Raw genomic sequence first — 17,639 nt, 5'->3', positions numbered from 1 at the left:
TGCATGACCAACCAGGGCCGGGGACAAACTGCAACCGAAGTACGTACCCCCAGCGGGAACCGAACCCGGGTCTCTCCGGACCGCAGGCCGATGCTCTAACCGCTGAGCCAAACCGGCCAGGGCCCTCTATGTTTCTTTAAAGATACATCTTTCTTAACTGTCCATAACTGACTTTTTTGTTGTTGTTGTTGTTGTTTTTGTTTTTTTTAAATTAATTATTTTTGTGGTACGTGCCCCTAGCGGGAACCGAACCTGGGACTCTCTGGTCCACAGGCGGATGCTGAACCGCTGAGCCAAACTGGCCAGGGCTGTTGTTGTTGTTAATCCTCACCCAAGTACATTTTTTCATTCATTTATTTATTTTTTTAAATCCTCACCCGAGGACACTTTATTTCCATTTATCTTCAGATAGAGTGGGAGAGAGGAAGGGGGGTGGGAGAGAAACATTGATGCTAGAGAGACACATTGACTGGCTGCCTCCTGCAAGACACCAAACAGGGCAGGGGACGAACTGCAACTGAGGTACGTGCCCTTGACCAGAACTGAACCCACAACTTTTGGTCTGTGGGCCGACACTCTAACTGCTGAGCCAAACCAGCCAGGGCTTTCCATTGATTTTTCAAAGTGTGGAAGGGAGGAAGTGGGAGAGGGGGAGAGGGAGGGAGAGAGGGAGAGGGAGAGGGAGAGAGAGAGAGAGAGAGCGCGCGAAACATCGATGTAAGAGAGACACATCCACCTGTTGCCTCCTGCACGACCCTGACCGGGGCCAGGGATTGAACCTGCAACCCAGGTATGTGTCCTTCATTGGGAAATGTATCTGCGACCCTTTGGTCCTCTGGCCAATGCTCCAACCACTGAGCCAAACCAAGGCCAGGGACATAACTGATTTTTTTTTCTTTATTGATTTTAGAGAGAGAGAAATGGAGAGGGAGATAGAAAGATCGATGAGAAAGAACATCGATTGGCTGCCTCCTACATGCCACCCACTGGGGATTGGGCCCACAACCTGGGCATGTGCCCTGAACTGAAATTGAACCGGCGGCCTCTTGGTGTATGGGTTGATGCTCAACCACTGAGCCACATCAGCCAGGCTCTCTTACTTGTTTTTATTAATCCTTCTCTAAATGTAAGTATAGCTCACAATAATTTCAATGTATTAAACATTTTGGGTCCTTATTTAGAAGTTTGGTGATGTTTTTGTGACCAGAAATATGCCATAGGAACTTAACTCTTCTTTATATCAGTTAGCTTTTGGTGAAACTGGTTTAATTATGTCATTTTGTTCAAAGTTGCAGTATCCAAGAAACTATTCACAACATTAGATAAGGACTTACTGTACTGGTCTATTTCTTCCCCCTTATACAAGATCAATGTAACCATCACAAACAAATAAGAATACATTTAATCATTAAACCTTATCAAAGAGCCCAGCCAGTGTGGCTCAGTGGTTGAGTGTCGACCCATGCACCAAGAGGTCGCCAGTTCGATTCCCGGTCAGGGCACATGCCTAGGTTGTGGGCCTGATCCCCAGTCGGGGGCATGAAGGAGGCAGCCGATCGATGTTCTCTCTCATCGATGTTTGTATCTCTCCCTCTCCCTTCCTCTCTCTCTAAAAATCAATAAAGAAAAAAATGTTTAGCCCTGGCCTGTTTGGCTCTGAGGTTAGAGCATCAGCCTGCGGTCCAGAGAGACCTGGGTTCGGTTCCCGCTAAGGGCATGTATCTCGGTTGCGGTTTGTCCCCGGCCCTGGTTGGGTCATGCAGGTGGCAACCACTTGATGTGTCCCTTTCATGTCGATGTTTCTCTCTTTCTCTCTCCCTCCCACTCCATCTGAACAAAAACAAAAGGGAAAAATGTCCTCAGGTGAGGATAAAGAAAAAAATGTTAAAAAAAAAAAAATTTATCAAAGCAGCTCAGCCAGTGTGGTTCAGTGGTTGAGCGTTGTTGATACATGCACCAAGAGGTTTCCGGTTCAATTCTTGGTCATGGCACATGCCCAGGTTCTGAGCCCAATCCTCAGTGGGGAGTAGGCAGGAGGAGGCCAATCGATGTTCTCTCTCATCGATGTTTCTATCTCTCTCTCTAAAATAAATAAAGAAAAATATTTTTAAAAAAGATATAAAAATAATTCTATGATCTACATTTAACCCGTCTAAAAGTCTTCACTGTCAATTTTCCAGGTGTAATAACTGTTTTTTTGGTGTGTAATAACTGTTTTTAAAACATTTCTTTCACCCTAGGTATGCTAAAACAAATTCAAGCAATTTTATGAAACAAAATAAAGAACTTAAAAATTAATATCATACCCCAGCCGGTTTGGCTTGGGGTTAGAGCATCAGCCTTCGGACAAAGGTTCGCCAGTTCCATTCTCACTCAAGGGCACATACCTAGGTTGAAGGTTTGATTCCTGGCCCGGTTGGGGTCATGTGGGAGGCAACCAATCGATGTGTCTCTCTTACATTGATGTTTCTCTCTCTCCCTCCCTCACTCCCTTCCCCTCTATCTAAAAATCAATGGAAAAATACCCTTGGGTGAGGATAAAAAAGAAAACAAAATTTAATATCATAGTATACACATACTCTTTTCATGTCAAAATGCATTCTGAGCACTTTCTCTTGTTTTTATAAATCTTTTTTTTGCAAGGGGGGGGATTAACAATCCTCACCAGAGGATATTTTTCCCTTTGATTTTTTGAGAGAGTGGAAGGTGGGGAGAGACAGAGAGAGAGAGAGAAAGACGGAAACATCAATGTGAGAAATACACATCAATTAGTTCCCTCCTGTATGCACACCAATAGCCTGCAACCCAGGTATATGCCCTTGACCAGAAATCGAACCCACGACCTTTTGGTACTGGGGCTGATGCTCTAACCACTGAGTAACACTGGCCAGGGCACAACACAAATATTTTTGATGTAATATTCAAGGTAGCTAATAAAATCTCATTTGTCCACTTTTATTCTTTTTAAAAATTTTTCATCAGCACTGGCTAGTTTGCTCAGTGGTTAGAGCATTGGCCTGCAGATCAATGAGTTGCGGGTTCTATTCCAGTCAAGGGCACATACCTCAGTCGCGGTCCATCCTTGGCCCTGATTGGGGTTGTGTGGGAGGCAGCCAGTTGATGTGTCTCTTTCACATCGATGTTCTTTCTCTCCCTCCCTCCCTTCCACTCTACCTAAAAATCAATGCAAAAATGTCCTCAGGTGAGGATTAACAGCAAAAAAATTATTCTATGGTTAAGGGTGCTAACTTGGGCTGTTTGTGTCAATGTGGATGATTCTCAAAAATATGTTAGCCTTGGCCAGTGTGACTCAGTTGGTTGGAGTATCATGCCATCCAATTGAAGGGTTGAGTTCAAATCCGATCAGGGCACACACCCAGGTTGCAAGTTTGATCCCTGGTCAGGTGCATACTGGAGGCAACTGGTCTTGGTCTCTCGGTCTCTCTCTCTCTCCTCCCCGCTCTCTAAAATCAATAAAAAAATATCCTTGGGTGAGGATTATAAATATATAATAATTATTACATATTATATATATAAAATATATACTATTAAAGGAAAGTTACTTAATATGAAGTATGATTTATATAAAATTTTAAAACATGTAAAACAATACATTATTTATGGCTAATATGTAGTAAAAGTACAAAACATTCATGAAAGTTATTATTATTAATAGGTTTTCATTGATTTCAGAGAGAGAAGGGGAGAGGGAGAGAGAGATAGAAATATCAGTGAGAGAGAAACATCAATTGGCTGCCTTCTGCATGCCCCCTACTGGGGAATGAGCCACAATCCAGGCATGTGCCCTGCCCAAAAATTCAACAGGTGACCTCCTGGTATATGGGCTGATGCTCAACTGAGCCATACCGGCTGGGCTAGTATTTGTTTGTTTAATCAAGGATATTTTTTTCATTAATTTATTTTTATTTTTTTAGAGAGAGTAGAAGGGAGGGAGGGAAGTGAGGGAGAAAAAGAGGGTTTGGTTGTCTCCTACACAATCCCAACCTGTTCCGGGGATCGGACTGGAAACCCAAGTAGGTGCCCTCAACTGGAATTGAACCCAAGACCCTTTTGTCTGAGGAATGATGTTCTAACTGCTGAGAAAAACCAGCCAGGGCTCCTTCCATTCTTCTTTGTTTTTGGTTTTTTTTTTTACTTTACTGACTTTTTAGAGAGAGAGGAAGGGAAAGGGAGAGAGAGATAGAAACATCGATGAGAGATAACATCCATTGGCCACCTCCTGCACGCCCTCTACTGAGAATTTGGTCCACAACCTGGGCATGTGCCCTGACTAGGAATTGAACTGGTGACCTCTTGGTTAATGGGTCGCTGCTCAACCACTGAGCCACACTGGCTGGGCCCTTCCATTCTTCTTAAAATGAATTCCAGATAATTGAGTTATCTCACTTTATATTTAAAAAAAAAAAACAATAAAAAACTTAGATTCCGCCCTGGCCGGTTTGGCTCAGTGGTTTGTTGGGGTATCGGCCTGAGGATCAAAGAGTCTTGGGTTCAATTCTGGACAAGAGTGGTGCGTACCTCAATTGCAGTTTGGTCCCTGGCCCTGGTCAGGGTCATGTGGGAGGCAACCAGTTGATGTGTCTCTCTCACAATGATGTCTCTCTCTCTCGCCCCCTCCCTCCCACTCTATCTGAAGATAAACGGAAAAATATTCTCATGTGAGGATTTAACAAAAAAACTCTAAAAAACAAACAAACAAACAACTTAGATTCCTCTTACCTTCACTGCATCAACACAAGTTTTACTCAGTCTGATACAATTAAGCAGCTTCCTTCTCTCCCACAAGGAACTAAAATTATAACAGGATAGGTAAATCTGTTATTATTTGCTTAACAATTGCTAAAGTATATAATAGTATATAATCAACTCTAAATTATCTACACCAATAGAAAGAGAAGTCAGAGCAAAAGGAACAATTTAATAATTCAAATTATTCCTCCTAGAAGCTCTCCTTTCTTTGCTTCTAAGACATGAAACTCTCCCCCTAGGTTTCTGCCCTTGATCATCTTCTCTCTTGGTAAACTCAGACTTCAACATCTCCTACATCTCAACTGAATGCTCAATTTATACTTCAGACCTATTTTAACCTAACACATACCTTCACAATCCTGAATATGCATGACTCATACAAGTGAAAACTCAAAATACCACTCTTGAAGTAGAACATAGTGATAATGAAAAAGGACTTTTGAATCAGACAGAACTAGCTCACATCTGCACATGGAATCCATAAGTGATCTTGGCAAAGTCATTTAACCTTGTTTGTTTGGTACATTGACATTCTCATCTATAGCGCAGGGATGATACCATCTACATCACAGGGCTGAAAAGGGAGTAGACTGTGTTCGACACTGGGGTTACAATAAAGACTCAGTTCCTGCCCTCAATAGCTATAGGAGAATGTTAACTATGATTACAGGTACTACAGAAATTATTACTGATAATAAATTCAATATTTATCCCTCAGCAGTGTTTTAACTACAAGATCTAAGAATTTATTAGTGTAACCAAGTGGTGAATAAGTAAACAATTATCTAAATTGGCCAAAGATGTTATATGTAGTCTTCCTGTAGGAAGATGACATTTGTTTAACAACTAAGCCTTTGTCATATCAAAATAACTTTCAGCCCCGGCCAGTTTGGCTCAGTGGTTGGAGTGTCGGCCTGCGGACCAGAGAGTCCTGGGTTCACTTCCCACTAGAGGCATGTACAAAAAAATAAAATAAAATAACTTTCAAAGAGAAATAATTATTGCTTACTGTAATTAAGAACAGTCAAATCAAATGCAAATGTCTTGGATATAATGAAAGCTTTAAAAATGCAGAACAATACAAGACTCCTTAGCAGGGGTGGTTGTCAGTCACATGATCAGTGCATTAATGGACTTTTTTATTGATTATTAGTACTAATCAAATATACGTGAAAGTTTTAGCTTTATTTATACCCATCTTACTTTGTCAGTAATCCCTCATAATGCTCCAATTTTGAGAAAGAATTTAATAGAAATTAAACAGCTCAAAATCCTGTAATTTGTTATACTGCTGAATGTGGTATACTACTTATATTAGTCTGACTAGCCATAGAACTAAAATGAGACTGTACTAACAAAGTAAACTTACAAAAGAATTTAAATAAAGCCACCTATATTAATCTTTGTAAATGTTAAACCAGTTTGTTACTCTAACCTGATTTTTCTCAAAACTGGAGCGTGCATGTTAAAAGTTTTTTTTTAGCATACTTCACAGTTCAAGAGTTTCCATTCCTTTGTGAACCTAGGCAGCAGCCTGGCCTCAAGATCCAGCTGACACTCACCATCCAGTCACAGGAATTCAAGTGACAAAAGTACAGATGACCAATTCAAAAATGGTGACCATAAAGATCAATATCAAGCCCGCAGGCGTGGCTCAGGGACTGAGCATCGACCTATGCACCAGGAAGTCCCTGGTTCAATTCCGGTCAGGGTCAATGCCCAGGTTGTGGGCTTGATCCCCTGTGGGAGGCATGCGGGAGGCGGCCAATCGATGCTCTCTCTCATCATTGTTTCTCTCTCTCCCTCTCCCTTTCTATTTCTCTAAAAATCAATAAAGAAAAAAATTTTTAGCCCTGGCCAGTTTGGCTCAGCGGTTAGAGCGTCAGCCTGCGGTCCTGAGAGACCTGGGTTCGGTTCCCGCCAAGGGCACGTACTTCGGTTGCAGTTTGTCCCCGGCCCTGGTTGGTCGTGCGGGTGGCAGCCACTCGATGTGTCCCTTCACGTCGATGTTTCTCTCTCTCTCTCCCTCCCACTCTATCTGTACAAAAAATGGAAAAATATCCTTGGGTGAGGATAAAAAAAAAAAAAAAAAAAGAAAAAAAATTTTAAAAATAGCCCTGGCCGGTTTGGCTCAGCGGTTAGAGCGTTGGCCTGCGGTCTGGAGAGACCGGGTTCGGTTCCCGTTAAGGGCACCTACCTCGGTTGCAGTTTGTCCCCGGCCCTGGTTGGGTTGTGTGGGTGGCCACCACTTGATGTGTCCCTTTCACGTCGATGTTTCTCTCTCTCTCTCTCCCTCCCACTCTATCTGAACAAAATATCGAAACATGTCCTCAGGTGAAGATAAAAAACAAAACAACAACACAGGCATGGTTAATCATGCCTGCTATAAATCGCTAACAGCCTTTTCTTAAGCATATTACAGAAACTGGGAATCCTGCCTGGGCCTGGGGTAGCTTTAACACCATATGTGGCTGACATTAAAGATCTGCATCAGGACCAGCAAGAACACTACCTGCATGTCCACAGCCCCCTCCCTGATTTACTTATTTATTTTTTTATAATATATTTTTATTGATTTTTTTAGAGAGAGAGGAAGGGAGAGAGTTAGAAACACTGATGTGGGAAACACTGATCAGCTGCCTCCTGCACACCCCCCTCTGGGGATTAAGCCTGCAACCCAGGCATGTGCCCTGACCAGGAATCAAACCGGGACCTCTCAGCCCTGGCTGGTTTGTCTCAGTGGTTAGAGCATTGGCCTGCGGTCCAGAGAGACATGGGTTCGATTCCTGCTAAGGGCGCATACCTCGGTTGCAGTTTGTCCCCAACCCTGGTTGGCCGTGCAGGTGGCAGCCACTCAATGTGTCTCTTTCACGTCGATGTTTCTCTCTCTCTCCCTCCCTCCTACTCTATCCGAATAAAAAAAATGGTGAGGATTAAAAGAAACAAAAAACCAGGACCTCTCAGTCCATGGGACGATGCTCTATCCACTGACCCAAACTGGCTGGTCCTCCCTCTGATTTCTTTTCTTTTTCTTTTTCTAGATAGAGAGGAAGGGAGAGTGAGAGAGAGAGACAGAAACATCATTGAGAGAGAACATTGATTGGCCGCCTCCTACATGCCCCACACTGGGGATTGGGCCCACAACCTGGGCATGTGCCTCGACCAGGAATTGAACGGGCGACCTCTTGATGCATGGGTCAAACACTCAACCACTGAGCCATACCAGCTGAGCGCTCCCCCTGATTTCTTTGTTCTGCTTTCGCTCTCCTGCCTGATTAAAAAAAACGCTGCCTGCACTGAGAAGTTAAGACGGGCTTTGGGACTAGAGTTCCCCATCTTCTCAGGTGGCCATCACTTAAAAACCTCTTTTCTTCTCACCAGCACCTGTCTCACAAGTTTGTGTTTTGTTGTGGCAGGCAGCCAAACCTGGGTTCAGTTACACTGCTTCATTTACACTTACTAATTGGTCCAGGCATATTAGCCTGGCTGAGTGTCAACAGAGTAGCAGGCAAGGGGTTTGCCTTTCCTGATCTACTAGCTAACTAGATTGAAAAAACAAATCTTTTGCTAAAAGTCCTAGATAGACTTGGAGTCAGAAGCACTACATTGACCTCTATGTTGTACCCTGAGACCCAGGGTGACACAAATCTAAGAATAATTTTCTTGGAATGTATAGAAGCATTATTATAGCTGATAAATCATTAAAGCATTATACCTTGTATTTCATTAGTCCTCTATCTTCCTCATCAGTTTTTTTTTTTAATGTTTTTTATTGATTTTTTTTAGAGAAAAAGGAAGGAAGAAAGAGATAGAAATATCGATGTGTGAGAGAGAGACACTGATCGGCTGCCTCCTGCATGCCCTACACTGGGGATTGAGCCCACAACCTGGGCTTATGCCCTGACCGGGAATCGAACCAGGACACCTCAGTCCATGGGATGATGCTCAATCTACTGAGCCACAATGGCCAGGCTCATCAGTTCTTGTTTTTGTTTTTTTATTGACCTTTTTTTTTAAATCCTCACCCGAGGATATTTTTCCATTTTTTGTACAGATAGAGTGGGAGGGAGAGAGAGGAAGGGAGAGAGAGAGAGAAACATCGACATGAAGGGACACATCGAGTGGCTGCCACCCGCACGACCAACCAGGGCCGGGGACAAACTGCAACCGAAGTACGTGCCCTTAGCGGGTACCGAACCCGCGTCTCTCCGGACCGCAGGCCAACGCTCTAACCGCTGAGCCAAACTGGCCAGGGCTTTATTGACTTTTTGGGGGGGGGGACATCAATTTGTTGTTCCACTTATTGATGCATTCATTGCTTGCTTCTTGTATGTGCCCTGGCCTATCAGGATGACGCTCTAACCAACTAAGCTATCTGGCCAAGGCCACCTCATCAGTTTGATAAAACAAGCATAGGGAAAGGCCAGGCTTCAAGGACTTGTAAGTGAGGTATAACTGATTCAAGGTAAATATAGTTGCAGTCAAGCGCAACCAGGAGTCACAAAGAAAATAATATCAAGTCTAAACTATCCTCACTGCCCAGTATTTTACTGAACTGATACTCAGTATTCACCACTCAATTAAAACGTGAAAAGAAACTATTCATCAAGCAATCACTAGTTAAAAAAAGAAAGAGCCCTGGCCAGTTTGGCTCAGGGGTTAGACCATCAGCCCATGGGCTGAAGGGTTGTGGGTTTGATTCCTGGTCAAGGGCATGTACCTGGTTGGAACATGACCAGGTTGTGGGCTCAATTCCCAATAGGGAGCATGCAGGAGGCAGCTGATTCATGTTTCTCACATCGATGTTCCTCTCTCTTCCTTCCTCTCTCTCTAAAAAACTCAATAAAAACAAAACAAAACAAAAAAGGTAGTAAGGGGCATTTTGAGAGGGAGAAGGGGGTTTGAAAAGTGATTATGAAAGAGGCAAGATGAGCCCTGGCCGGTTTGGCTCAGCAGTTAGAGCGTCGGCCTGCGGTCCTGAGAGACCCGAGTTCGGTTCCCGCTAAGGGCGCGTACCTCGGTTGCAGTTTGTCCCCGGCCCTGGTCGGTTGTGCGGGTGGCAGCCACTCGATGTGTCCCTTTCACGTCGATGTTTCTCTCTCTCTCTCTGTTCCTCCCCCCCCCCCCCACCTGAATAAAAAATGGAAAAATGTCCTCGGGTGAGGATTAAAAAAAAAAAAAAAAAGAAAAGAAAGAGGCAAGATGAGGTCCCTGAAGATTCTGATCCAAAGGACATTTGTTAAAAGTGATCTTTTCTCCACAATCTACCTCCATTATCCATTATTAAGCAATAGCACATGAAGCAATTCAGTATAACCCCTTGTTTTGATTCTTTAGTGACCGTTACCACAAACAATATTTAGCTAAGAGGAATTCTAGAAGATAAGACTATATTTCATCACTGTTGTCAGTTCTCCAAACAAAGCAAAGTCTCCATTTTAAGGAATATTTAAATATTTAAATATTACATCCTCCTTGCTCTGGTTGGTTTGGCTCAGGGGTTAGACCATCAGCCCATGGACTGAAGGGTCTTGGGTTCGATCCCCAGCCTGGTTGGGGTTGTACAGGAGGCAACCAATTGATGTGTCTCTCTCTTTTTTTTTTAATCTTCACCCGAGGACATTTTTCCATTTTTTTGTTCAGATAGAGTGGGAGGGAGAGAGAGGAAGAGAGAAAGAAACATCGATGTGAAAGGGACACATCGAGTGGCTGCCACCCGCACGACCAACTGAGATACATGCCCTTAGTGGGAACTGAACCCGGGTCTCTCTGGACCGCAGGTCGACTCTCTAACCGCTGAGCCAAACCGGCCAGGGCTGATGTGTCTCTTTCACATGGATGTTTCTCTCACCCTCCCTTCGTCCCTACCACTCTATCTAAAAAAAATCAATGAAAAAATATCCTCAGGTGAGGATTAACAAATAAATAGACAAAAACAAAAAAACAACCAAAAAAGAAAGAAATCAGTGAAGTCAATAAAAAGTCACCCAAAACATAGAAGTTTTTTGTTTTGTTTTGGCAAAGGCTATGACAAAATAAATACCTTAGACAAAGATTTAAAGTACTCATGGGCCAGAATAGTTAGACTACAATAAAATTTTATTTCTGTATTTCATCATTTCTGAAATGTAATGTTTCTTACACCTGATGTGCACATTTAATGTGACAATGTTTCTTATTTCCTACAAAAACCTTTCATGTATTTTTTTCTTTTTTTTTTTATCCTCACCTGAGGACATTTTTCCATATTTTGTTCACATAGAGTGGGAGGGGGAGAGAGAGAGAAACATCGACGTGAAAGGGACACATCGAGTGGTTGCCACCCACACAACCCAACCTGGGCCGGGGACAAACTGCACCCGAGGTACATGCCCCCAGCGGGAACCGAACCCGGGTCTCTCTGGACCGCAGGCCGACGCTCTAACCGCTGAGCCAAACCGGCCAGGGCATGTATTTTTTTCTTAATTGATTTTAGAGAGAGGAAGGGAGGAGAGAGTGATAAAAACACTGATAGGAGAGAAGATAGACTGGCCACCTCCTGCATGCCCCTCACTAGGGATTGGGCCCACAACCTGGGCATGTGCCCTGACCAGGAATGAAACTGGTGACCTCTTGGTGCATGGGTCGATGCTCAACCATTGAGTCACACCAGCCAGGCAAAAATGATCTTTTTCCCACAATCTACTTGCGTTATCCATTATTAAGCAATAGTACATGAAGAAATTCAGTATAACCCCTTGTTTTGATTCTTTGATGACTGTTACCACAAACAACATTTAGCTAAGAGGAATTCTAGAAAGTAACACTGTATTTCACCACTGCTGTCAGTTCTCCAAACAAAGCAAAGTCTCCACTTTAAGGAATATTTAAATATTTAAATATTGCATCCTCCTTGCTCTGGCTGGTTTGGCTCACTGGTTAGACCGTCAGCCCGTGGACTGAAGGGTCTTGGGTTCTATTCCCGGTCAAGGGCACATACCTGGGTTGCAGGTTCAATCCCTGTGCAGGATGCAACCAATCAATGTGTCTCTCTCACATCAATGTTTTTCTCTCTCTCCTCCCCTCTCCCTTCTACTCTATCTAAAAAAATTAAGGAGCTCTGGCTGGTTTGGCTCAGCAGTTAGAGCGTCGGCCTGCGGTCCAGAGAGACCTGGGTTCGGTTCCCGCAAAGGGCACGTACCTTGGTTGCAGTTTGTCCCCAGCCCTGGTTGGGGTCATGTGGGTAGCAACCAGTCAATATGTCCCTTTCATGTCAATGTTTCTCTCTCTCTCTCTTCCTCTCTCTCCTTCCCACTCTATCTGAACAAAAAAAAAAAAAAGAAGAAGAAAAAATGTCCTCGGGTGAGGATTAAAAAAAAAAGAAGAAGACCTAGAAATATGATCAAGATAGGGTTCTAGCCTTGATTTTTCTTGCCAACATTTTTGACGCTACCAGTTCATAACATATTCTGGTGTGCATAATTCAATTATCCTGAAATTAAGAGAAAAACGTTGGTCACTACCAACTTTGTGAATTCTTGTTAGTAAAATTTTAAAAAATAGGAATCATTAGTAATATTAAATATAGGCTTTACACAGCAAATATAACCAAAAACTAACCAGCAGGTAGTGGATTATTTAAAACATTTCCTAGATTTAAAAGGTGGGCAGTTAATATCAGTAATCTTGGGCTTCATCTCTCAAAAGTGAATAAAAAGGTCACAACTGTGGTTGGCTACAATGTGAAGTTTATAATTCTTACCCTATTCCAAGATTATCAAGATGAGACTCATCAAGACAGGGCAGTAATGAACCTGTGATTTTCTTTTCTATGGAAGAAAAGAGAAAAAAGAGATGAGTGATTTCAGTATTTACAACATATGCTTTTCTATTTCTTTCCATTTGGATCCACCAGAATTTACTCAGATCAACATTTACTGAGTGCACCCACAACATGCAAGGGACTGTGTCAAATACCACTTTTCTGATTTGCCACTGGGAAGGTCTTAATTTTAATTAGAAAATTATATCAAGAGGTTTTTATAATAAATCAGGTAAAACTTTTTAAATTAGTTGAGTAAATTACTTGCAAGGAAGTCCAGCTGCAAAACTGTCAGCTGCCTTCTAAAACAGTTAAGGCTTGGGATGGGGACAGGAAAAGCCTATTGTTCTTAGAATAGTCAGGTCAAAACCACTGCCTGAGGAGTGGCCAAAGTGTTCAGTTAGTTCTAAAACCTCCAAGTAAAGCACAAAATACTCTGTGTTTTGAAAGACATATATATGGCTTATTTTTCTTTCTCTTTCTATATAATTAATTCTAGTCCTTCCTGATCTCAGATTCCAGAACTCTACGCTATTTTCAAACAAACAAAAATCTTTCTAAAGATAATGAGAGACCTTTAGATACAAAGAACAAGCTGATGGTTACCAAAGGGGAAGTGGGGAAATGGGTAAAAAAAATTTTTTAAAAGGTCTTTTTTCCATGGTCATGTAAAAATAAAAAGATGGTAACGAGAGGAAATGAGGAAGTAATTTCCAAAATGAAAAAACAAACAAACATTACATGAAAATGACTTTAAAAAATTTTTCAATGTAAGGAATTCAAACAATACAAAAATATAAAGTATAAAATATCAAAACTTACTTAAATTCTCCTGATAATCACTGTTAACATTTTGGGTATCATTGAAGACATTTATCTATGCAATTATATAATTTTACACAAATAAATTTACATTTTTTATCATCTATTTTTCCCACCCTACTGACAATTTCATCAACTTTATTGGATTACTCATTTCTCCTATTATCATTTGTGCTTTAAAAAAAGTTTTTATTGCCCTGGCCGGTTTGGCTCAGCAGTTAGAGCGTAGGCCTGCGGTCCAGAGAGACCTGGGTTTGGTTCCCGCTAAGGGCATGTACCTTGGTTGCAGTTTGTCCCCGGCCCTGGTTGGTTGTGTGGGTGGCAGCCGCTTAAATGTGTCCCTTTCACGTCGATGTTTCTCTCTCTCTCTCCCTCCTACTCTATCTGAACAAAAAATGAAAAAGTGTCCTCAGGTGAGGGAAAAAAAACCCAAAAACGTTTTTATCGATTTTTAGAGAGAGAGGAAGGAAGAGAAAGAGAGAAACATCGATGAAAGAGAACCACTGATCAACTGATCAGCTGTGCCCTTACGTGGAATCGAATCAGCAACCCTTAGATACACAGACCGACACCCAACCCACTGAGCCATACTGGCGAGACCATCTATTATCAATCTTTAAATATTTTCCAAACTAAATTAAAAAATCATTATTTTTTAAAATTACTCTTGAGACAATGTCTTTTTCTGTGTTTACTGGATGGTTTACTGTGTTTTGCTCATTTGAACCTCGCCCCCCTTGCTCTTAGTTGATTTTTAACTTTAGGTATGCTCTTCAATTTTTTTAAAATTGGTTTGTTTGTTCCTTTACTGTTGAGGGGAATCCAATGGTTTTGATAAGAACACTTGCTAATGTATAGCTAAAATGAGTTCTGGAGTCTAAAGACCTAACCTTAAAATCCAGCTCTGCCTTTTTCTTTTGGTTAATCCTCATCTGAGGATATTAAAAAAAAATTTTTTTTCCTTTATTGATTTTAGAAAGAGGAAGGGAGAGGGAGAGAGAGATAGAAACATTGATGAGAGAGAACATCAACTGGTCGCCTCCTGCATGCCCCCCACTGGGGATCGGGCCCAAACCTGGACATGTGCCCTGACTGAAAATCGAACCAGTGACTTCTTGATGCATGGGTCGAAGCTCAACCACTGAGCCACACTGGCAGGGCCTCATCATCTGAGGATATTTTTTCCACTGATCCTTAGAGTGAAAGGGAGTAAGGGAGGGGTGGGGGAAGGGAGAGAGAGAAACAATAATGTGAGAGAGACACATTGATTGGTTGCCTCCCGCATGAACCCAACCAGGGCAAGGATTGAACCTGCAACCCAGGTATGTGCCCTTCACCAGCAATTGAACCCGAGACCCTTTGGTCTGCAGGCTGACACTCTAACCACTGAGACAAACCGGCCAGGAACAGTTATGCCTTTCTCTAGCTGTGTGACCTATGGAAAGTTAGTTAACATCTTTAGACCTCAAACACATTATCTGTTTAAAAAAATGGATTATAGCTTCTAAATTTTAGGGTTCCTATGAGATGTATTCCATCATGAGGAAAGGGACCCAGCACCTTGTGCTTAGTTTTGTCATATAAAAACAAATCTGGCCCTGGCTGGTTTGGTTCAGTGGTTAGAGCACCAGCCCACAGACCGAAGAGTCTTGGGTTTGATTTTGGTCAAGGGCACATACCACAGTTGTGGTTTGACCTCAGCCCTGGTCAGAGTCAAGCGGGAGGCAGCTAATTAATGTGTCTCTCTCGTATTGATGTTTTTTTTTCTCTCTCTCTCTCTCTCTCCTTCCCTCTCTTCCTCCCTCCCACTCTATCTGAAGATAAATGGAAAAATATCCTCAGATGAGGATAAAACAACAACAACAACAAAAACAAATGTGGATTTAGAAAGACTAGTGCAGTAGGGAGAACATTCCAATCTCAGAAATATATAAGCAGCTCAAAATCAAACAGAAAAAGTGTGTTGTTTTTTATAGACTAAAGGAGAGGCAAGCGAGACAAGCAGAATCTTTGGAAGGTAAGAGACTCCAGCGGGGTCTGACAGGGCAGTGTCCTGCTGTGGCCAGCTGGTTCCCAGGAGAAGCTGATCAGGGGGCATATGCGACTTTTTTGGTGTTTGCTCAGTTTGGGAGGCAAACAAGAGTTCAGGGACCTGAAGGAGAGAAAGAAGTCTCACTAAAGGTTAGTCAAGACAAAGCAGACAGTAAGAAACGAGCAACTGGGACCACTTGATCAGTTTTACCAATTAAAATCATGCAGTGCCTCCTATTGGCATTAGACTGCCGGCTCCAGAGAACAGATCATTTGGAAAGTTGATGAGTTAATCTACAGAACACCACTGAAACAGAGCCAACATCGCCAATCACATTTTGGAGACAGAAAATATAAACTACTTCATCCCCACTTGTTGCTATTCAAAGAAAACTTCCAATCCCAGCAGTAGAGGAAAATAAAAAAGAGAAGTACAATTTCTATACCCATCAAGTTATCTCTAGATTGAATCACTAAAGTTCCTCCCACACTAATTCCCCAGAGACAAACAGGGCTCCACCCAAATGTTTGCAGAATATGCAAATCCTACCACCTCCCTACTGAACACCTCTGAGAATAAAGCCGGATAAATTAAGCTTCACACTCATTAGGGGAAGTTGAGTTGATTTCGAGTGGATGGATGCTTGCACTTGAGCCACTAAAGTCGCTTAAAACTCACAAGCTCCACACCTCCCCATGTGATGTGGTCCAGCTGTGGACTGCTGGGAGGTCAGTGGTCAACTGAACAACCTGTGCCCATATTTAGCAAGAGAAGCTGCTTTTGGAGAAGACATAATCATTACCAAGCTCTGCAAGTACAGTCAACAATCACGTACTGAGCCCTAACTGGGATGCTTTGGTAGGCGACTGGGAATCAGAGAGTAACTCAACAAATTCCCTTCCCTTTGGGAAATCCCCAAATTTCGGGGAAAAAGAAACTTAAGAGCATCAAAACATGATCTAACGGGGCAAGTATTCAAGGAGCTCGGTGGCCTAGGGGTCTCCAGAGCCTGGGAGCCCGCATGACACTAATCCTCTGACCAAGGTCCGGGGGAAAGGTTCTTCTAACTAAAAAAGGGACCTGAGTCTCGCCTGTCGGACGCAGGGGTGGCAAGTTTCTGAAGAAACCCAACACACTTGGACCGACTGCCCTACTCAGGTTCACTACCCCCATGGTTAGCTTCCTGCCTACAGGACCCCCACCTTCCATTTCTCCTTCCACCATCTCAGGGCATCAGCCCTGGGCTCCCGCGCCTCAGGTCCGCCCCCTCTGCTGCCTCCCGCGTCAGGTCTCCCTTCCCCGCCTCAGGGCCCCTTCCCACAAGGGCTCTCCGCTCCCGTCACCCCTTCTGCGCGCTCCCCGCCGCAGGTCCTCCGGTCCTGGTGCCTCCGGGATCGAGTCTCCTTTCTCCGCTTTGGGTCCTCTTTGAGGCCCCCTGCTCACGGCCCCAGGGCGCCTTCTCTCAGGCCTGCTGTCCCCGGCTCGGGTCGCCGCGCCTCAGTCCCTCAGCCCTCTAGCCTGCTACCTCGGATGCGGTCCAGCAGTGCAGGATCCTTGAAGCCATTGAGCTGCAGGAAGCTGCACACCTGCTCCGAGTCCCAGGTCCTGCGGTCGGCGGGGAGTCGGGAACCCGGGGACCTTTCCTCCGCTGCGGAAAGGGTGTTTGGCGGCGTTCTTGGGCTACTATCATCGCACCGGGACCGCTTGGAGGGGCGCTCCGAATCGGTTTTCTGCATGGCTACTCAGCACAGACCAGCGGAGCTCAGTCAAGAACCTCGGCGCCCAGCTCTCGCGCAAGCGCACTGACAGCCCGACACTGGCTGCGAGTCCTCTCGGCTTAGCCAGCCTACAGGCTTTCCGCGCAGGCGCACTGACAGCTCAGACCTTGGGGGCAAGACAGCCCAGACACTTCAGCCGTCAGGCCCCTTGCGCAAACGCAATGACCAACCAAACGTCCTCTGCCGCGCCCCGGCGTTTATGGGAAACTGAGCAGCGAGAAACAGAAACTAAGGGTGGTGCTAATAAGGGTGGGATAGAGAAAAGAGTGTGCCCAGAACCCGTGGAAGTCTAACTACCATCCATAATAGGGACTATTATGGTGAATTGATTGTACCTTCCTCCAAATGATAGCCCAGGCTTATCAGTGTTTCAGATACCCCAAACTGGAAAGAAACCTAAAAGGCAATCAGACTGCCAGCATCTTCCCAGTTAAGA

General features: G+C 43.7%; 1 protein-coding gene across 3 annotated transcripts in view; it reads right to left on the bottom strand.

Annotated features, from left to right (window-relative positions):
• The window catches only part of SAMHD1 (SAM and HD domain containing deoxynucleoside triphosphate triphosphohydrolase 1), a 55,227-nt gene extending 37,979 nt beyond the window's left edge, over positions 1 to 17,248 (bottom strand). Inside the window, exons 1-3 of one of the 3 annotated variants that reach the window (XM_036245001.1) lie at positions 16,951 to 17,248; positions 12,512 to 12,578; positions 4,741 to 4,810 (exon numbers count right to left, since the gene is read on the bottom strand). In XM_036245001.1, coding sequence (XP_036100894.1) covers positions 4,741 to 4,810; positions 12,512 to 12,578; positions 16,951 to 17,161 — 348 coding nt within the window. In that variant the 5' untranslated portion in view covers positions 17,162 to 17,248. Of the gene's footprint in view, positions 1 to 4,740; positions 4,811 to 12,511; positions 12,579 to 16,627; positions 16,665 to 16,950 lie in introns of those variants that run through there. The other 2 variants (XM_036245003.1, XM_036245004.1) reach the window with 2 other exon arrangements.
• Between the last annotated feature and the right edge of the window lie 391 nt (positions 17,249 to 17,639).

Source organism: Molossus molossus, unplaced genomic scaffold (genome assembly GCF_014108415.1).
Source record: "Molossus molossus isolate mMolMol1 unplaced genomic scaffold, mMolMol1.p scaffold_m16_p_6, whole genome shotgun sequence".
Taxonomy (NCBI): Eukaryota; Metazoa; Chordata; class Mammalia; order Chiroptera; family Molossidae; genus Molossus; species Molossus molossus.
The sequence above is the reverse complement of the archived record's forward strand: the minus strand, read 5'-3'. Positions and strand labels throughout refer to the sequence as shown.